The 22,835-nt window shown below is 33.1% G+C and overlaps 1 protein-coding gene across 23 annotated transcripts in view; it reads left to right on the top strand.

Annotated features, from left to right (window-relative positions):
* The window catches only part of ZNF280D (zinc finger protein 280D), a 299,635-nt gene that overhangs the window by 194,313 nt on the left and 82,487 nt on the right, over positions 1–22,835 (top strand). For 17 of the 23 annotated variants that reach the window (XR_011997393.1, XR_011997395.1, XR_011997396.1 and 14 more), the window contains 4 exons: positions 1,515–1,661; positions 4,421–4,486; positions 4,591–4,730; positions 12,646–12,763. Coding sequence is in view for 12 of the 23 variants with exons in the window: in XM_072738600.1 (XP_072594701.1) it covers positions 1,515–1,661; positions 4,421–4,486; positions 4,591–4,730; positions 12,646–12,763 (471 nt within the window). In the remaining 11 variants the exon portion in view is untranslated. Of the gene's footprint in view, positions 1–980; positions 999–1,514; positions 1,662–4,420; positions 4,487–4,590; positions 4,731–12,645; positions 12,764–22,835 lie in introns of those variants that run through there. The other 6 variants (XR_011997400.1, XM_072738601.1, XM_072738603.1 and 3 more) reach the window with 2 other exon arrangements.

Genomic DNA, 22,835 nt, shown 5'->3' with positions numbered 1-22,835 from the left:
ATCTAGTTTGGACTGGTGGTTTTCTGGTCTGCTGAACAACTATTGTCCTGGGACTTTGTATTGTATTGAATACTGTGTTTTCTATATTCCTGTGTCGTCTTCTTTCTTAGTTAAGTCTCATATATTTTTATGGATTCTGTAGTCGATTCCTGAGAAAAGTTACGTGAGAAGTAAATCTTGTATGATGTTGCTATTCTTTATTCTCACACTTGATGAAAGTTTGGGTAAATAATTATTAAAAAATAATTTTGGTAAAAAATTATTTAAGTATTATTTACTGTCTTCTGCTAAAGTATTATTCTATACTTCTTATTATTCTTGACCTTTTGTATATGAATGGTTCTTCCCACTTCCCCCCCCAAAATCCCCTCCCCATAGATCTGAGATATTCTCTTTATCTCTTTTGCTCTAAAATTTCATGATGATATGTCTCAATCTCACCTTTTTCTTGATCTCATTGTGCTATGTACCGAGAGTGAGGCCTTACAACCTAGAGATCTGTTTTTCAATCTAGGAAGTTTTCTTGTATTATTTCTTTAATAACCTACTCTCTGATTTTTTTTTTTATTCTTCTCTTTCTGTAAATTTTTTTAGGTGAATGTTTTACTTTGAAATTGGTTTTCTAGCAACCTTGTGTCCTCTTCTCTATTTAGTTTATACCTGTGTTTGTGTGTGTGTGTTTTTCTCTTTTTCTCTTAGTTCCACCTCTGGGGATATTTTGATTTTTTTAAAAAACCAAATTAAAAATTTTGGCTATCATATTGTTATATTTTTTGTTTTCTGAATATTTTATAACATTCTTATCTAATATCTCTAAAGATACTAATTATATTTTCTTTAATATTTTTCTTACTCTGCATTATCTCTTTTTCATAGGATTCTTTATCTTTTTTATTGATTTGGCCTAAAATGAGGTTTTCCTGAAATTTTTGGTACTTGTTCATTAATATTTACATTCTTCCTAGGAGCTCTGTGCTTGGTCAGAACTTCTAGGTGGTGTATGTTCATATTTACTGCATGTTCTTTGATCTGTTTCTTTAGATAAGAAATGTCTAATTTGTCCTGGCTGGAAAAAGTCTCACTTTATTCCCTTATTTTAGTCTAGCACCTCATCCCTGCTTTATGCCTGTAATTACTGAATTTGATTCAGTTTTTTTAATATATCTCCTATGAGCTGCCTCTTATTCTTAGTTTATCTCCCCTTTATTAATACTCTTTCCTCCAGGTGTAATCCTTTTTGTAATAAAATTATATTCTAGGCATATGACTGGAACTCATTTTGACTGTTTCATGTAAATAAACCTGTCAACCATTATCTTTTTATCTAAATGTATTAGTTTATATCTTAGAAAGTGAGCTCTAAGTTTCTCACTGTTGCTGCCATGCACTAACTACAAATATCAAATCACAAATTGCTATTAGGTCTATTAAAGTAGATCTTAAATATACTGTAAATTTTTTAATGTATTTTTCTTTTGGAAAATAAGGTTTGCTTCTCTTCTTTTGAAAATTAGATAATTCAAAAATGGCAGAACTCTTTATGGAATGTGAAGAAGAAGAGTTAGAACCATGGCAGAAGAAAGTAAAAGAGGTTGAGGATGATGATGATGATGAGCCAATCTTTGTTGGAGAGATATCAAGTTCAAAACCAGCAATTTCAAGTAAGCACTTACTGTTAGTGGAGCCAGTTTTTATAAAATATTGTTTTTAATGGAAAAACTTGTGAACTGCCTTATAAGGTGCTTTATATCCTTGTTCCTCTGTAAGAAGTTAGAGATGAAAGATTTGGTGAGAGGTGAGTAAGAATTGAAGAATCAGGGTGAGGACATGATTGGGAACTTGAGGAGGGAGCTAAGAGGTTAAAATATTAGATATGAGGAAAAGAAATAGACTAAGATTAGTTGGTATCATTGGAGGTCTCTAAAATTGGAAATCATAATTTTTAGTGGAGCCAAAAGTAATGTTTATCTGTTTATTTTTTTCCTACTTAAACCTGGAACTAGAGAAATGGAAGAGGTTAGAATACTTTCCTTCAAATGTCACAATATACTAAATAAGTTTTAGTCTCAGATAGACTCCTATCTGAGACACATCCAGGCAACTGCAGTGTCATCCATACATTGCTACAAAATGTATATGCAGGGAATAATTGCAGTCTCTAGCCTGAGTGCCAACAAGGACTGCAGCTTCTGACCACATTCATCTTCCACCAACTCACATTTTTATTCATGAAAGAGAAGATCACTGTCTACAGCCACTGTACTTGGAAGATGTAGCAGTTAGTTAATACTTAAATCTTTTATGGCTTTCTAGCAGAATACTTGGTACTTTTGCGGATTATTAGATTTTAGTTAGAGTAGTTGGATTTGATGTTATTAGAATGTTAAAAGCAAAGACCAAAGACACTTTCTAAATTGTCCACACAAGAACATAAAAAAGTACAGAGAAATAACAAATTTTAGGAGAGAAAGAGAAAATAGATCATTTCCCATTGCATGTACATGTTTATTTGTTTGCTTGTTTAAGCCAGGTGAGTTTGCCAAAGAATATGACCAGTGTAATAGTTTTCTTACCAAGGCAGTGCTTAAAAGTGTGAATAAGAGACTACTATTAAATTTTCTAAAGCCTGGTTTTTTGTTCTCTTGCTTCTACACTTGGAATGGCACCTCTATTCAGTTTTATCAGAGGGAGAATCAGTTAACCAATTAAATTCTCACTACCATTTCCTGTAGCAGATTGATAATCTCTTAGGTTCTAAGTGGAATACCACTTCGATTATAAATTGAACTAGGCATGATGGCATGCTTGTTTTTTTTAAAAAATTAATTTAATTAAAAATTTTTTTTAATTGGAGTTTAATTTGCCAACATTTAGCTTAACTAACCCAGTGCTCATCCCGCCAAGTGCCCCCCTCAGTGCCCGTCACCCAGTCACCCCAACCCCCCGCCCACCTCCCTTTGATGGCATGCTTGTTGATGATAGTGGAACATAATTATATATTCTCTTAATTACTATTTCTATTCATTGTGATCATTTTATACTGAAATATTACCATATTATAAAATAGTTATTCAAATTCTCTTATTGAAAAAAGTAACAAAGATCAAATTGAATTATACCAATTGTAGAAGACTGTTAACAGTATTCAACTAAAACAGTGTATATTAGTTTTAAGATAATTCTGTCAAAAAGGAGACTGACCCCAGTAAAAATTCGTTTCTGGACTGTTAAGATGCAGAGTTTAAGTGAATTTATTGTTTATGTGCAAGCCATAAAATATTGTAATATATGGAATATGAGTTAAGAGTTTGTATAGAACTGCTAGAAAGGAGGGCAAAACCTGTGTTTGGTAGAATACAGCCACTTAAAAGTATTTTAGCCAATAGTTCTTTGATGGTTTGAGTAATACTTAATCTTGAATTTCTGAATGAAAATGGTGTCAAGTTGTTTGAGCAGGCTTTTATTCTGTAGGACATAGATTGTGCTTAGGTATAGAGCACTGCATTGCCATTGTCAGAAAACAATCCTACTTTTGTGTGGCCCTTTACTTTGTAGAGTTATTTTATGGGATCTGGTTCTTTTTTTACTGTGAGGAAAAGGCAATTTTTATGAGGTTTGGTACTTGTTTGTGCTTTTACCTTTTGTAGCCAGCAATTTTTGGGAAATCTCCACTCTTCCCAATTTTAGTTTGACTACCAAATAATCTAGGAGTTACAGAGTTTACATGCATGGCAGAATCAGGACCCGAAAGTTCTATTAGACTCAGATTGACTTCTGGTATACTTATAGATTTGAATCCTCTTAAGTTATGAAATACTCCGATAAACAATATTTTAGTTTGCAATCTCTGCTAGTTTTTCCCTTTTTAGAACTCAATATTAATGCTGCAGATAATCCAGTGAGATCCCTCATTATGATACTTTCAAGGAAGGTATGAATGGGATATGAAGGTAGAATAGGGGCTTGATTTTGAGTGATAGGAACTTGAGTTTATGTATAGCTCTGTCAACACTCAAAGAAAGAAAAAACACTCAAAGAAAGATATATACACTAATTATAGGTTGTATATACATACATTTTTGGAAGATTTTTGCTAATTATGTAGACTGTTTCTTTGCCATTAAACTTTGTAGAAAGTTTGACTTCTCTGTGGCCAGATTTATCATTCTTTTACTTCTGGCTTTTGGATTTTGAGTTACAGTTAGAAAGGTGGTTCTTATCCTATAAAACAAGGCTAGGAATCTTATTTCTTTAGTAGATGATGATATATATGTTTCAGATTAACTGTATACTTAGGTTAACAATAACATATATACTCCTTCCAGGAATCTATTTGATTGTTTTCAGTTCATGATTTCTATTATCTTAGCATATATTTTATTCAAGTAATAAATTTTAAAATAAATATAATTTTTTGTAGATATTTTGAATAGAGTAAACCCCAGCTCATATTCAAGGGGAATAAAGAATGGTGCACTTAGTCGAGGTACAGTATTATTTTATTTTACTATTTTATTTTGAAAGTGAAGCATTTTGATATCATTGATTATATAAAAATATATTTAATGTTTTGTATAATTTTCAATACAGGTATTACTGCTGCATTCAAGCCTACAAGTCAACACTACACGAACCCAACATCAAATCCAGTGGCTGCCTCACCAGTAAATTTTCATCCTGAATCTAGATCTTCAGATAGTTCTGTTATTGTTCAGCCTTTGTCTAAACCTGTAAGTGTTTCTGAAATTACACAGCTCAGCGATACATTGGATATTCCTTAATAGTTTAAACAATGCCAATTAAAATGCTGGATTGTCATGGGTAGGTATCCAGTAGAAACATAATTAGAATAAAAAAATGCCACCATCTTTATGGTAGCTTAGCCAGTACCCAGAGTAATAACTGCAGGAACTACCCATCCCGCTTGTTCCTAAATCAGGTAACATGCTTAAATAGGTAAAGTATAGAAAATTGTGTTATCAAAACATGAATAAAAGTATAATGATTATTGCATAATGGCAAACTATTTAAGATTGTAAAGATTGTAAACTGGGTCAATTATTCTTGGCTCTTAATTGGAAAAACTTTTGAGAGGAAGTTATTCAGAAAACATGTCTTCATAATTTAGTTTAAAAAACTCTTGACAAAAAGTAGTAGTTAATGGTAACAGTTAATATTTATTGAGTTGATATTTTTGTGTAAGACTTTGTTCTAAATGCTATACATAAATTAGTCATTTAATTCTTAAATGTCCCTGTGAAATATACACTATTATTATTAACCCTGTTTTATAGTTGAGGAAATTGAGGCTCACAGAGGTTAAATTATTCATTCAAAGTCACACAGCTGACAAAATGATAGATCTGGGATTTAAATCCAGAGTAACCCATAATTTATATGTATTTATATACATATATATATATGTGTGTATAAATATTACTTAAAATGGAACCATTGCCTTAGTGCAGCAGTTTTCAGTGTGTAGTGTTCAGTCCCCTCGGGTTCCCCTGAGACTCTTTCATGGGTTTGGAAGTCAATACTATTGTCATAATAATACAAAGACACTATTTGCCTTTTCCACCATGTTGACATAGGCGTTGATGATGCAGAAGTTCTGGTGGGTAAATTGCTAGTGCCTTAGTATAGATCAAAACAATGCACCAAAAAAAAAAAAAACAAAAACAAAAACAATGCACCAAGCTGTATGAGCAGCTTTTGTATTCATACCCACCATGCACTCCCAATAAAATATATTCACACTTGTTTTCTATAGTGAAGTGTTAGCATTGTTATTAATTTTGTTAAATCTCTACCTTTGGAATATGTATCTTTTAAAAATATTTTATATGATGAAATGGATAGTATGCAAAAGCACTTCTGTGTCAGAAATTTAATGGTTATCTTGAGGAGAAGCACTTGTTTGATTGAATTGTGAGCTAAAGTACCCACTTTTTAAAAATAGAAGACTACTTTTACTTGAAAGAATGACTCAAACAATGGTGAATTACTTATTTTTGTGTATCAATATTACCAGAAACAATGGTTTAAAATTACACACATTTATTATCTCATAGTTTCTGTAAGTCAGGAGTCAGGTCATGGCTTAGCTGGATCCTCTGCTTCAGGGTTTCACAAGGCTACATTCAAGATGTGGACTCTAAGGTTGCAGTCTCATCTGAAGCTTGACTGGAGAAGTATCTGCTTCCAAGTTCTCATGGTAATTGGCAACATTCAATTTTTTAAGGGTTGTCAAACTGAGAGTCTCACTATTTTACTGGCTTTTGGCTGGCTTTGCCACGTGGGTCTTCCCAGCATGGATTCTTACTTAAAGCCCACAAAAGAGAGAATCCTTAGCAGAATGACATTATGATCTTATGTAATATAATCATGTACACAAAATCATGTATATCCTGTAATCCTGCATTTTGTTGGTTAGAAGCAAGTCAAATGTCTTGCCCACACTGAAAGAGAGGGAATCATACAGGACATGAACACCAGAGGGTGGGGATCATGGAGGCCATTTAGACTCTGTTTTACATACATAATTCAGTCCTGGTTATTTGACAGACATTTCCTTAAAACTGAACAAAGTGCACACTTAAAGGAAAACAACTGATAGCATTTCTTGCCAATTATAAAATTGAGCTTTCAAGCACAAATTAGAATTTTGGAAAACTGTCTGCCACTATGATGTTGACAGCTTCCCAGTACTGAAAGACTTTTCTGCTTGGTGGTGCAATTAACAAATGCAATTTTTTCATATTTAATGAATTCTGTCAACATTTGGAAGATTAGCATAATCCAAAGAAACCAGTATTTTCGAAATAAACCAGTGCATGATGTTACAAAATCATGCAGGTATGAGATAGACCAATGAATTTTAACAAAGTACAGAAAGTCTAGTAATTAGGAATCAGATGCCACATTGCAGTAAACCTTTAAGAAAATACCAGCTGTTGAATTTTGATGTAGTATCAAAGAAGTACATCCATAGTTATCCTAAAGTGCTATTAAAATACTACTACTCCCTTTTTAAACTATAGATCTTTATAAAGTCAAATTTTCTCTATATTTTTCAAACAAAATATGTCCTATCAGATTGAAAGCAGAAGCAGATATGAAACTGCAATGGTTTTTGATTAAGCTGGACATTAAAGAGATTTTCAAAAATGTAAAACAGTACCACTCTTATTCACTAATTTCTTTGTGTTTGCAAGATAGTCACTTTTCATAAAAATGTTATTTATGTTAATCTGTAATGGGTTTATTGTTACTTTAAATAAATAAATATTTTTAAAAATTTCTCTGTTTTAATTTCTAACATGGTGTAAATATCAACAGATAGAACCCAAATAAAAAAAAACTGTTTTGGGTGCTCCATAACTTTTAAATGTGTAAAGGGGTCCTGAAACCAAGGAGTTAGAGTACTAAAATAAAAAGTTACCCAAAATGTAAAGATTATTTGCTATTAATTGGAATTTAATTAACTCAATGGTTTTTTCATGCTTATTGTAAGCAATTTAGCATTGGCTTTAGAGAAATCATGAATTTTAATGAAAATTTTTGTTCTTTTGACAGTAATTCCCTATTGTGTACGATAGCACCTGTAAATTTTCTTGCAAATATTCAAGTTCAAAACTAGGATTGAATCCAAATATTTTTGTAGGAATAATCCATTTTTCCTATATTTCATATCATATTACTATTAGGCAATCTACAGATCTTTTAGCACTAAAAATTGATATTTTGGGGTGTTATTTTTCATTGAAGAGTTACTTTAATTTATGTAACTTTGTTGTAAAAGGAAGGCTGTAGTATTTAAATCTATGGCTAAGTAAATTCAACTCCCACTTCTATTTTGAAGATGTTATATATCCTAAAATAAAAGAAATGTTTAGACAAATGTTTCTCTCTCCTTGAGTTGTTATTACTTGAGATAATTACTATCTGAAATAATAAAAAATAGTGATATAAGCCCTGGACCAGTAGTTTAAAAAACTTAAATTGAAGTAAGAGACTTAAGTACTGATTCAACCTTGTTAATAAGAATTGTTGAAACCTCTCTGAGCCTCGTTTCCTTCATTTCTAAAAAGAGAGCTTTTACCCAGACCACTGATTCTCAGTTTTGGATCCTAAGATTCTGCAGGTTATTCCTAATATTTTAAAAGATGGGAAGCTACCTAAAATGTAAAGATTTTTTGCTATTAGTTGGAATCAAATTAACTCAGTGTACTTTTCATAAGTTATGGCTTTTGCAGGAATGAAAACTGGAAAAGGGAACTTTACTGTTTAATTCAGCTTGATAAATAAAAATCTTTCCAGCATTGGACCCAGTGAGAAAAAAACAAAAACAGCAAAGGGAAGGGTGGTGTCTTTGGTGTTAAAAGTTAGAAATAGAGCTTTCTCTAACTGATGTTTATTTCTCTGGGTATAGTTTCAGTCAAAACACCTCAATTGGTATTTTTCAATCTTGGTAAATTTTTAAAAGGAGAGGTTGTGCCAGTTGGTTTGGGTGGGTCCTGGGTGGCATATTGTAAAAAACTGTCCAAGTGATTCTAGTGTGCAAAGTTAAGAATGATGGATATATTCTAGGATGAATTAAGATTCCTATTTAAGGGAATTTACTCTGAATTTTGAAGCCACTGCTTTTAATAAATTATAATTATAGTTTTTCATCTTATGTTGTGTGTGTATATGTGTGTTTACTTTTTCATGGAATATCTCTATACTTCAGCATCTCTTTCAGACCTCTTACAGATAGCAGGGATATATTATTATTACTTATAATAAAGTCAATGTGATCCAGTTCAAGGGTATAGCTTTGGAATCAGTCAGGTTCTGGTTTCTAATTACAGCTCCATCAATAACCACACCTAACCTTAGTTTACCTATTTATAAAATAGAGTATAAGGTTTTAATTAGTAATGTGACAACTATTTGATTTAATACACATATGTATCATGAAGTACAAGTACATTTAAAACACAATTGTGGCCATTATTTCAGTTTGAAAGGTGAATAACTTGAAGCTCAAAGGTGACTTGCCAAGGTATACAGTTAAATGTGCTGGTCTTCTGAATCCCAGTTTAGTGTTTATTCTACCCTTACTATTATATTTGATGTCTTTCTGAACTTTTTATATTCTCCCTGCTGGAGAATTATTTTAACCAGTTATTGTTGAATAATATATGCCTGCTCTCTGAAATTGTGGAGCTTAATTAACCAGAGTTGTTTCCTAAAAAGTGTTTTAGAGTTATAACTTCATATTTCTTTAAAAATATAAAATATAAAAATAGAAGTGAATATTTTCCATTTTTAAGTGCAAATATTTGGAGATAATATTCTGAAATAAGGTTGTGCTAGGTTACACTGAAGTCATACAGCATTATTGATTTTTTATTTTACATGTTAAAGTTCAAGTGCAGATTTTGCCTTGGTAGTCCTCAAATTCTAGAAGTGTTTTGAGTTATTTCAATACCTGTTTCCATAACTTCCTTTTGGTTTAAACAACAATTTATTTACTTATTTATTTGATATTTTATTTATTTATTTATTTATTTATTTTTGATATTTTATTTATTATTCTGCATTGTGTGCAGAGTGTGGTGAGGAAAGCTCATCTCTTTTTTTTATTTTTCATTTTTATTTTTTTAAATATTTTTTATTTTTATTTTTTAAAAAAGATTATATATATATATTTAAAGATTTTTTTATTTATTCATGAGAGACAGAGAGAGATAGAGGCAGAGACACAGGCAGAGGGAGAAGCAGGCTGCATGCAGGGAGCCCAATGTAGGACTTGATCCTGGAACTCCAGGATCATGCCCTGGGCCGAAGGCAGGCGCTAAACCACTGAGCCACCCAGGGATCCACTCCTCTCTTTTTAAAATTTGAAAAATTTATTACTGAGGTATAATTGACATTGAACATTATGTTAATTTCAGGTGTACAAGATAATGATATTTTTATATATTGTAAAATGTTCGCTACAATCTAGTTAACATCTATCACCATCTGTAGTTACAGATTTTTTTTTCTTGTGATGAGAAATTGTAAGATTACACTCTTAGCAACTTTCAAATATGTAATACATTATTCTATACATTCCCATGACTAGTTTATTTCGTAATTGAAAGTTTATACCTTTGACTCCATTCATTTTGTTTCCATAACTTAACAAATCGATGTCAATAGAAAAGTTAGTAGCAAACCAAAATTCTGAAAACTTAATTATTCCTCAGTTCATAAGCACAAACCAAATAAAACCTTTATGTTTCTATCTTTAATGTATTTTGGAAAGAGATTTAGAGGGAAAGGTACATACTATATTTTGATTTTCCCTACCCCCTGCAGACATAGTATAGAATATATAAGTCAGGAGCATACTATGTATTCCAATATGTATTTGTCTTTTCTGTCTGTTCTGAACAATCTACTGGGATTATGTCATTGGATATTTCTCAAAAACAGTAGTAGTGGTTGCATGCTAGTCTATTATAATTTATTTAACCATTCTTTTGTTAGACATAGAGGTTTTAATTTTTTGTTATTAAAAATAATTCATATTAAACACTTCATTTCTTTATTATAAACTTTTAAAGTGGAATGATTGGACCAAAGGATATGAACTTCTTTAAAGCCTTTGATAGCCACTGCCAACATTTTCATGCATAAAAGTTATACCAAAATATAACCTCTCTACTTTGCCAATAGTGAACGTTATCATTACTTTTTAATTTTTAAATTTTTATTTCAAGCTAACTTTAGACTTACCAAAAAAATAATACAAAGAGTTCTCATGTATGCCTAACCTAGTTTCCCCTAATGCTAACATCTTATGTATCCTAATCAGGTAATTAACATTAAGTAAACCTCAAGCCTTTATCGAACTTTACCAGTTTTTCCATTACCATCATTTTTCATTCCCAGGATCCCATCAGGATCACGCTTTGCTGGCAGTTTTTTTCTTCTTAATCTCATTTTTCTATAGTTACTCTTTTTCTTTCATGACTTGAATACTTTTAAGAGGAGTGGCCAATTAATTTTGTATTATGTATTATGATCTTTAAAATCATGCAAATTCAGTAGTTAAAAATTGCCATTGTGTTTATTTGCATTTCTTTGACTATTATGTTTGAAAAAAGTTTTTTTGTACATGTTGATAATTTGTATTTTGCTTTTGAAGTGTCTCAGTTTATATCCTTTGCCCATTTTTCTCTTAAAGCGACTTTTTAAACCCTTTTAATTTTTCAGCATTGTTAATTCTAAAACTTTTGCTTGTTGTATATTATGATGTACAAAATGGTCTACAATTCACTCTGAGTGCTTACTCTACAATGATGGTCTTTTAAAAATAGCATTAAAGGTAATTTTTTGAGTGTGTATGTCAGTAAATTTAATATTTAATAGTATTGGAGTATATATCCCTAAAATGATCATACTTTTTGTAATTATATTAAATATCTATGTGTGGTAACATAAATTCATACTACCTACTTCTTGACCACATTATCATTCATTTCATACTTCTCACTCCTCTCTTCTTGAGATTATCCTACTAGCTGGGACTATCTTTTCTCCTGATGGAAAGGCTAAAACTTCCCTTAAGCCCTAAGGCTTCCAGGAGTATAGCAGCTGTCTCAGATTATTCATATAAATAGCTTCAATTCTAACCCCTGTTTACCTGGCTTTCATATTTGGGTTTCCCCTGTTGGCCATGCAGCTTTCATATTTGCCTTATGAGATGGGACATTACTCGAATCTTGCATGGCTTTCTGTGGAATAGCAGGAAGAGTGGAGAGGAGGACCCCTTCTTCTTTTCCTGACCCTTGCCTTATAAATTTCTCCAATAAAGATGATTCTAAAACTCAAACCATATGCTACGTTCATCCCGAATCCTGATACACAGTACTGCAGATTGATTCCTAATTTCTTTTCCCTGATATTTCATTTGTGGTGTTATAGAGATTCAGAAGCTTTTAAGTTTATGTCAGTATGTTTTCCTATTTTTTTCCTTTTACCCAAAGATTTTGCTAAATTTTACGGTTTGCTCTTTGATGGGAATACTCCATTTTAGTAGCCGTCTAAAGTGTATCAATCTTGCTCATTTTAAATAGCTATACATGGGGCAGCCCGGGTGGCTCTGCAGTTTAGCACCGCCTTCAGCCCAGGGCGTGATCTTGGCGACCTGGGATCGAGTCCCATGTCGGGCTTCCTGCTTGGAGCCTGCTTTTTCTCTGCCTGTGTCTCTGCCTCTCTCTCTCTCTATGTCTCTCATGAATAAATAAATAAATAAATAAATAAAATCTTTAAAAAATAAATTGGGTAAAAAAATAGGCATATATGTTTCTTTCATCTTAAAAAAAAAAAAAAAACACTGGAATTTGCCCTGTTTTAATTGGCTAGTTTTACCTAAGTAAGTAAGAGCTGTAAGTAAGGGCTTGCTTTCAGTTTTAGTAGATGATAATTTTGACAGATAGTAATAATTACCTCTGCGTTTTATAACTTATTAATTACTGAGTCATCAAAAGCTGTTCTTATAATATTGACATACACTTATATTTACATTTATAAAAGTTTATGAAACAAAATAATTGTCACTGTATTGAGTAAATGTAATATTCTTCCTTTGAAATATTTTAACAGGGTTATGTAACAAACTCCTCGCGAGTTGTGTCTAATAATTCTTCAGAGTTACTGTTTGACTTGACCCAGGATACAGGATCATCACATTACCAAGGGGGACCAACACTTTCTATACCAGGTTGGTTTTAGCACTTTTAAAAAAACTGTAAGAAGAAACTTAATAAATATAAATATATATGGAATTGACTTTCTGTTTTCAAGTTCATGCCTTCATGTTAAGCTTTCATATATTGTACAGTGGAATGGTGTTAATAGTTCTTAAATGCCTTTCTTGGGTGATTTTTTTCTCCCTTGGGTGATTTTTAAATAAAATCTTATTTAATAATGAGATGGACATTAAGGAGGGCACATGATGTAATTAGCACTGGCTATTACATAAGATTTATGAATCTCTGAACTCTATCCCTGAAACTAAAATTCTCTCCATATTAATTAATTGAATTTAAGTTAAAAAATATATATTTAAAAAAAAACAATAAGATGTTTTATTTTTTCTTGCTAACCAGCTTTGAGTTTGTTCTCAATTGGAACTAAAAATGTGCTGAAAAATCTTAAATAATTTCTCTAAGTTATAGAAATCTTTGATATCCTACATCTGTTAAAAACAGTATTAATTCATTTCTATAACTAATGTGAAAAAGTATATGGTTACAATTGATTTCCTAATTAGAATAATGTATATTCAGTAAAGGCTTTAGATATTGTAGTTATGTATGACAATAGAGTGCTTTTATAAAGTGGCACAATAAGTTTGTATATAGCCAACATTCAGTAAATGCCCATTGGAGGAATATGAAATTTCCTTGTTAGAGTTAAAGTTCTTTGTATACTGAAACATAGTTCTTCATTAGCCATGCTATGAAAGAATTTCATCTAACTGAAAATTCCCAGTAATCGAGGTAATTTGTATATTTGTATACAATATATTGTATACAAATTGCTTTGTATATTTGCTGTTTTTGTATATTTTAAATATTTGACAGAATAGAAATAAACAAGATTTTGGGGGGACTTTTTAGATTATTTACTAACAAATCAGTGTGGAGAATCTACCAAACCCTCCTCTGATTCTTTATTGTAATATTAGTGCATAAATCGTTTTCCATTTAGATAACATTTAGTTGATGTTCACTTCTTTGGGTGTCACTTACATACTTATAAAAATCTAGTTAGTAAAATAGGTAAGAAACAAGGGCAATGATTGTTGTCTTAAGGTTGGTTTTACTAAACAGAAGGACTTTGTTAATAGAAAAAGTCTGAATTCTTGAAACTTCTTGTGAGTAGGGGCAATGACTCCTGATCTACCTCCCAAGTTTTCTGCTGCAGAGAGAAACATTAGCCTGAGCAGCAAGTAGGATGAGAAGACACAGATTTGAACTGCTATTAAGATTTTTGTAGTCTTCATCAAGTCTTTACACTTTAGTCTTCTTATATTATTAAAAGGAGATTTTATTTTTCTTATTAATGCATTCATACTCCAGACCTGGAGTCAGCCATTGGGAGATAAAATTTTAATTCTCGCTCCACTTTAGTCAGGGCTTTCTGAGGCACAAATAAGATAAAATGTGAAAATGCATTATGAACTTTAAAGGACTTGACAGCAGTTGGTATGATTGATAATATGTGCTTTATAGTCAATAGCATTAACTGACCACTATCCAGTGGTCACAGATACTTGAAGAAGACTGGATTTAAGCTTGTTCTCAAAAGGATTTTTACTGATAGAGAGAAAGCTGTTCAGTGTAGAAAACAATACAAACCAAAGATGACATGAATAAATAAAGGGTCAGAATTTAAAACTCTTAAATGGGGGTACCTGAGTGGATTACCAAGTGGCTCAGTAGGTTAAGCATCTGCCTTGGGCTCAGGTTGTGACTCCAAGGTGCTGGGAACAAGCCCTGTATTGGGCTCCCTGCTCAGTGGGGAGTCTGCTTCTCTCTCTCCCTCAGCCCCTCCCCCCAGTTGTGTGCACGTGCTCTCTGTTCTCTCAAGTCAATAAATAAAATCTTTAAAAATAAGTAAATTAAACTCTTAAATGCAGAGTGATTTTATTTCTTATGTTAAAAAGTTCTTATAGTATGAAACTCTGTTTCTACTGTCCAGCCTATTATATGCAAATGCTTAATCAAAATACCAGCATTCGTTTTTCAAGTTACTTAAGCATCTCACAAGAATGCTACTGTGATTACACAAATCTTTTCCAAGTACCAATATCAATAATCATGTGTCTTGGGGATTCCTGGGTGGCTCAGTGGTTTAGTGCCTGCCTTCAGCCTAGGGTGTGATCCTGGAAACCCAGGATCAAGTCCCATATCAGGCTGCCTGCATGGAGCCTGCTTCTGCCTCTGCCTGTTTCTCTCTCTCTCTCTCTCTCATGAATAAATAAAATCTTTAAAAAAAATCATGTGTCTCAAAGATGGGGAAAAAATCATTTTTATGTTATTTCACAGTATGAACAAATATAACACTCTATTTGTCTGGCATGTTTCCCCATACTAAAAAGCTGATGGGTGAATCTATTAGAATAATTTTTTTCCTCTAAAGTAGGTTAAGATATAAAATATTTTGTTAGTAATGATAATAGCTGTCATTTATTGTTGAATGCTTTCTATGTGCCAGGTGTGGTGTGGGTGCTTTTTAAAAGTAAGTTAAGATACAAAATATTTTTTTAGTAATGATAATGGTTGTCATTTATTACTAAATACTTTGTGTCAAATATCGTGTTGAATGCTTTAAATATATTATCTTATTTGATCTTAAAACAGCTTTGTGAAATAAGGCATTATAACTTATTTTACAATAGAGGAAACTGAGGCTCAGAGAACTTAATTAAATAAGCCAAGAATACATAGCTAGGCAGTGACAGCACTTGGATTTCAACTTCTACTGTGTGGTTTAAAAGCCTGAAATATTTCTTTTTTTTTTTAAGATTTTTTTAAAATTTATTTATTCATGAGAGAGAGAGAGAAAGAGAGGGAGAGGGAGAGGCAGAGACAGAAGCAGGCTCCATGCTGGGAGCCCGATGTGGGACTCGATCCCGGGACCCCAGGATCATGCCCTGGGCCAAAGGCAGGCGCTGAACTGCTGAGCCACCCAGGGATCCCTAAAAGCCTGAAATATTTCTAATATATTTACTTTGTTGCTTCTATTTTTCATGTATAGTTGAGAAAATTAAAATATGGTGTGCAGTTTTAGGATCCTTATTACCAAGTACAGTTGTGTGTTATTTTCAAAAAGAACTTTTGCCTGACCTGGGTATAGCCTAAATATCCCTATTTCTCTTGCTAATGCTCTAAATAGGACTAAAATTGTTTAGTTTAAAAGTGTTGGTTTTCAAACTAAAAATTGTTTTTAGGAATAAAATTCCCATGCAAATAAAATTTTATTCAAAATGGTAATAAATATAAAAGAGTTCCTCTGTCAGAGGTAACTAATATATTCCCTAAAATGAGCCCATTAGGCTCCAGGAACATAATTTGGAAACTATTGTACTAACGCCTTCCATTATGAGCCCTTTCATATGACTGAATAACGTATTATCATTCAAAATTAGTTTTTCTACTTTGTACTTTCCATTTTTGTAGTTTTTCCACTTTGAATAAACAGATAATATAACCTAAAGCCATGAGTAGACCACCTCTTTATTAGGTGGAAAAAAACCTAACCTTCCATTAGACATTTAAAAAAAATAAAAAGGTTTTAATGGGTCTTTCTAAATTTTTAGAATAAAATAAAATTTCTTTTGTAAACTAGCTCCAGTGCACTTAAAACATTGAAAAGTGATTCATTTGTAGAAACTTAGTTTGGAGTGTTCTCTATGCTTTAATTTTTTCTTTTCTTTTTTACTTGGGATATTTTGATCTGGCTTCTTTCATATTACTGTTTATATATTCCTTTATTTGAAGCCATATTTAGTATTTTCTTGCATAGAAGATTATTTTACAAATTATTTGAATATGTATATAGTCCATAATAGATGTTTATATAATTTTTTACAACCCTGACTTTTAAAAAATTATTTCTTAATAATTAAATTAATATTTATTATCCTCAAGTTTTTATTTAAATTCCAGTTAGTTTACATACAGTATAATATTAATTTCAGGTGTAGAATTTAGTGATTCAGCACTTACATACAACACTTGGTGCTCTTCACAAGTGTGCTCCTTAATCCACATCATCTAACCCACTCCCCCCCACCCCCCACATACCTCCCCTCTGCTAACTATCAGTTTGTTCTCTCTCCTTAAGTATCTCTTTCTTGGTTTGCCTCACTTTCTTTTTCTCCCCTACGTTCATTTGTTTTGTTTCTTAAGTTCCACATATGAGTGAAATCATGTGCTATTCATCTTTATTTGATAGACTTATTTCACTTAGTGTAATACTCTATCATTCCATCCTTGTCATTGCAAATAGCAAGATTTCATTCTTTTTTTTTTTATGTCTGAGTAATATTCCATTATATAGATATACTACTACTTCTTTATCCACTCATCAGTCGGTGGGCATTTGGGATCTTTCCATAATTTGGAAATTTGCGCATCTATTGTTGACAATGCTGCTGTAAACAGGTGTTAACTCTTCCTTACATGCATCCCTTTGAATCAGTATTTTTATATCCTTTGGGTAAACACCTAGTAATGCAATTTCTGGATGGTAGGGTAGTTCTATTTATAACTTTTTGAGAAAACTTCATACTGTTTTCCAGAGTAGCTGTACCAGTTTTCATTCCCACCAACAGTGTAAGAAGGTTCCCCTGACTCTCTATCCTTGCCAACACCTGTTGTTTCCTGTGTTGTTAATTTTAGCCATTCTGACTGGTTAAGGTGATATCTCATTGTAGTTTTGATTTGTATTTCCCTGATGATCAGTGATGTTGAGCATCTTTTCATGTGTCTGTTAGCTATCTGTGTTTGCTTTGGAAAAATGTCCATTCATGTCTTCTATTTTTGAAATGGATTATTTGTGTTTTGGGTGTTGAGTTTTTGTTACTTTATAGATTTTGGATATTAACCCTGCTTGAATGTCATTTGCAAATATCTTCTCCCATTCCAAAGGTTGTCTTTTAGTTTTGTTGATTGTTTCTTTGCCATGCAGAAGCCTTTTATTTTGATGAACTCCCAATAGCTTATTTTTGCTTTTGTTTCCCTTGTCACAGGAGACATATCTAAAAAGAAGTTGCTATGGCCAATGTCAGAGAGGTTACTGCCTGTTTTCTCCTCTAGGATTTTGTTGGCTTCCTGTCTCATATTTAGGTCTTTTATCCAATTTTAATTTATTTTTGTCTATGATATAACAAAGTGGTCTAGTTTCATTCTTTGGATGTTGCTGTCCAGTTTTCCCAACACCTTTTTTTTGAAGAGATCTTTTTTTCCCATTGTGTATTCTTTCCTGCTTTGTTGAAGATTAATTGACTGTAAAATTATGGGTTCATTTCTGGGTTTTCTATTCTGTCCCGTTGATCTGCATGTCTGTTTTTGTGCCCATGCCGTATACTGTCTTGATGACTACAGTGTTGTAATATAGCTTGAAATCTGAGATTTTGGTGCCTCTAGTTTTGTTTCTCTTTTTCTTTTTCTTCTTTTTTTTTTTTAATTTTTATTTATTTATGTATTATAGTCACAGAGAGAGAGAGAGAGGCAGAGACACAGGCAGAGGGAGAAGCAGGCTCCATGCACTGGGAGCCCGATGTGGGATTGGATCCCGGGTCTCCAGGATCGCGCCCTGGGCCAAAGGCAGGCGCTAAACCGCTGCGCCACCCAGGGATCCCTGTTTCTCTTTTTCAAGATTGCTTTGACTGTTCGAGGTGTTTTGTGGTTCCATACAAATTTTAAGATTGTTTGTTCCAGCTCTCTGAAAAATGCTGGGGTATTTATAGGAATTGCATTAAATATATAAATTGCTTTGAGTGGTATAAACATTTTAACTATATTTGTTCTTCCAGCCCATGAGCATAGAATGTGTTTCCATTTCTTGGTGTCCTTTCAGTTTCTTTCATCAGTGTTTTATAGTTTTCAGAGTACATATCTTTTATCTCTTGGTTATATATATTCCAAGATATCTTATGGTTTTGGATATAATTGTAAATAGGATTGATTCCTTGATTTCTGTATGCTGCTTCATTATTGGTGTATAGAAACAAAGCGGATTTCTGTATGTTGATTTTGTATCCTGCAACTTTACTGAATTCATGTATTAGTTCAAACAAGTTTTTGGTAGAATCTTTCGGATTTTATTTTATTGTGTCATCTGCAAATAGTGAAAATTTGACTTCTTTCTTGCCAATTTAGATGCCTTCTATTTCTTTTTGTTGTCTGATTGCTGTAGCTAGGAGTTCCAGTACTATGTTCAATAACAGTGGTGAGAGTGGACATCCTTATCTTGTTCATTTTTTTTTTTTCCTCATCTTGTTCTTGACTGTAGAGGAAAAGCTTTCATTTTTTCCCCATTGAGGATGATATTAGCTGTGGGCTTTTCATATAAGGCCTTTATGATGTTGAGATATGTCATTTGAGATATGTTGAGATAATGTCCATCCCTACTTTGTTGAGGATTTTTATCATGAATGGATGTTGTACTTTGTCGAATGCTTTTTCTGCATCTATTGAGAGAATCATATGGTTCTTATCCTTTCTTATATTAATGTGATGTATCACATTGATTTGGAAATCTTGAATCACCCTTGCAGCCCAGGGATAAATCCCATTTGATTGTGGTATATGATTCTTTTTTTTTTTTTTTTTTTTGGTATATGATTCTTTAATGTACTGTTGGATTTGATTTGCTAGTATCATATTGAGAATTTTTACATCCATGTACATTAGGGATATTGGCCTATAGTTCCTTTTTAGTGGAGTCTTTTTCCTCATAGAATGAATTTGGAAGTTTTCTTTCCATTTCTATTTTTTTGCAATAGTTTGAGAGGAACAGGTGTTAACTCTTCCTTAAATGTTTTGTAGAATTCCCCTTTGAGGCTATCTGTTCCTGGACTTTTATTTGTTGGGAACTTTTTGATTACTGATTCAGTTTCTTTCCTGGGTTATTGATCTGTTCAAGTTTTCTATTTCTTCGTGTTTCAGTTTTGGTAGTTTATATGTTTCTAGGAATTTATCCATTTCTTCCAGGTTGTCCCATTTGTTAGCATGTAGTTTTTCTTAATATTCTCTGATAATTGTACTTCTGTGGTGCTGGTTTTAATTTCTCCTCTCCTGTTTATGTTTATGATTTTATTTCTTTATAATTAGGTCCTTTTTTTGGTAAGTCTGGCTAGGGGCTTATCAATTTTATTGATTTTTTTTTTTTCAAAGAACCAGCTGCTAGTTTCATTGATCTATTTCTTTAAGTTTCTTTATCATTTATATCTGCTCTAATCTTTATTCTTTCCCTTCTTCTACTGACTTTAGGTTTCATTTGTTGTTCTTTTTCTTCTTTAGGTGTAAGATTAGGGTGTTTGAATTTTTTCTTGCTTCTTAAGGTAGGCTTGTATTGTTAAATACTCCTTCTTATGACCATTTTTGCTGCATCCCAAAGCTTTTGGACCATTGTGTTTTCATTTTCATTTGTTTCCATGTATTTTTTAATTTCTTCTTTGATTTCCTGGTTGACCCATTCTTTAGTAGCATTTTGTTTAATCTCCATGTGTTTGTGGTCTTCCCAAATTTTCTCTTGTGGTTGACTTCAAGTTTCATAGTGTTGTGATAAAAAAATAGATGTGGTAGGATCTCAGTCTTCTTAAGGCCTGATTTGTGACCTAGTATGTGATATATTGTGGAGAATGTCCCTAGCACATTTGAAAAGAATGTGTATTCTGCTGCTTTAGGATGGGATGTTCTGAATATATTTGTTAAGTCCATCTGTTCCAGTGTGTCATTCAGAACCATTGTTTCCTTGTTGATTTTTTGGTGAGATGATCTGTCCATTGATGTAAGTGGGATGTTAAAGTCCTCTACTATTATTTTATTATCCATGAGTGTCTTTAATTTTGTTATTAATTGCTTTATCTATTTTTGGGTGCTTCCATATTGGGGACATAAATATTTATAATTATTAGATCTTCCTATTGGATAGATTCTTTTATTATAATAGCGTGCCCAGGGCAGCCTGGGTAGCTCAGTGGTTTGGCGCCGCCTTCAGCCCAGGGTGTGATCTTGGAGACCCGGGATCAAGTCCCACGTCGAGCAGAGCCTGCTTCTCCCTCTGCCTGTGTCTCTGCCTCTCTCTCTCTCCTCTCTGTGCATTCTCATGAATAAATAAATTTAAAAAAAATCTTTATATTAGCGTGCCCTTCTTCACCTCTTTTTCCAGTCTTTGGTTTAAAATCTAGTTGTCTGATACAAGTATTGCTCCTCCAGCTTCCTTTTTGATGTCCATTTGCATGATAAATATTTTTCCATCCCGTCACTTTCAATCTTCAGGAGTCTCTTGTAGGCAACATATAGTAGGGCCTTTTTTTTTTTTTTAATCCATTCTGATATCCTGTGTCTTTTGATTGGAGCATTTAGTCCATTTACATTCAGCATAATTATTGATGGATATGTATTTAGTGCCATTTTATTACTTGATTTTTCATTGTTTCTGGAGATTTTCTATGTTTCTTTCTTCTCTCTGTCACTTTTTGTCTTTCCTTTCCACTCAAGAGTTCCCTTTAATATTTCTTGCATGGCTCGTGTAGTGGTCATGAGCTCTTTTTGTTTGTCTGGGAAACCCTTTATCTCTCCTATTCTGAGTTATAGCCTTGCTGGATAGAGTATTCTTGGCTACATATTTTTCCCATTCAAGACTTGCTTAGTTTCTGTGGAGAGATCTGCAGCTCGCTTTATGGGGTCTACCCTTTATAAGTTAGGGGCGTTTTTTTGTCTTGATGCTTTTAGGATTTTTTTAATGACTGTATTTTGCAAATTTAACTACAGTACGTCTTGGTGTTGGCCTGCTTTTGTTGATTTTGATAGGAATCTTTTGTGCTTCCTGGATGTAGATCTCTGTTTCCTTTTCTGGATTAGGGAATTTTTCAGCTATTATTTCCTCAAAAAAAATTTCTGTCCCTTTTTCTCTCCCTCGTTCTTGTGGGACTCCTAGAATATGAGTATAATTATATTTGATGGAGTCACTGAGTTCCTTACATCTGTTCTCATTATTCATAATTCTTCTCTTTCTTTTGTTCAACTGCATTATTTTCTGTAGTTCTAGATTCTATATCACTTATTCATTTCTCTGCTTTGTCCATCCTTGTGTTCTTTGCATCCAGTCTGTTTCAAATCTCTGTTATTGTATTTTTCATTTCTGATTGTTTTTTAACTGTTTTATCTCTGTGGTAGGAGCCTCCCTGAAGTCCTCCATTTTTTTTCTCAAGCCCAGTGAGTATCCTATGATTGTTACTTTAAATTCTCCATCAGGCATGTTACTTATATCTATTTTGATTAGATCTCTGGATACAACTTTTTGTTGTTTCATTTGGGATGGAGTCTTCCACCATGGCATTTTGTCTAACTCTGTCTTCTTCTGTGAGTTAAAAAAGCCTGTTTTGTTTCCTGCTCCTGAGACTAATGGCTTTATGAAGAAGAGGTCATGTAGTGTTCAGAGCCTGGTGTTTCAGGGAGTATTTCTGGTGTGTGCTGCATGGATTCTGGTGCTGTTGTTGACTTCTCTATCCCTCAGTCCAGTCGTATGCAGGGGCTCTCCTTGCCTGCAGTGGGCAGTGTTTGGACCTTGGCCAGAATGTGGCGAGTTTTAACTAGGTGTGCTCTGGTCTGCTCACTAAATGAGACCTGATGCTACTTCCACTACAACTGAAGTCTTGCAGAACTTTCTGGTTGGGAGATGTGCTTTGTGCAGGGGTTTCTGCTGGTCATCTGGGGAAGGCACCCACTGTGCTGGGACTGTGGTTCACTTGCCCAGAATAGCAGTGCCTTGAGTGCAGGGTGGTGGGAGTTGGTATAAGCAGATTAGACGCTAATGTAGGTACTGTGGCATTTACTGCAGATGATTTATGCTGCAGGGTAGGGAGAGAGAAATGGCACCAGCCTACTCCTTTGTCCCCAGAGAGGGGCCTTTGTACTGGCTGCTCTTAGGGAAGGACTCCCAGAAGAGCAAATGATTAATTTTCCTTTGCACACCCCAGGTGTTTTTTGAATTGCCATTTTCATGCTGTCTGTCTCTTGGTTGTTGCCTGCCTAGAGCAGCACAGTGCACTT

Source organism: Vulpes vulpes, chromosome 15 (genome assembly GCF_048418805.1).
Source record: "Vulpes vulpes isolate BD-2025 chromosome 15, VulVul3, whole genome shotgun sequence".
Taxonomy (NCBI): Eukaryota; Metazoa; Chordata; class Mammalia; order Carnivora; family Canidae; genus Vulpes; species Vulpes vulpes.
The sequence above is the reverse complement of the archived record's forward strand: the minus strand, read 5'-3'. Positions and strand labels throughout refer to the sequence as shown.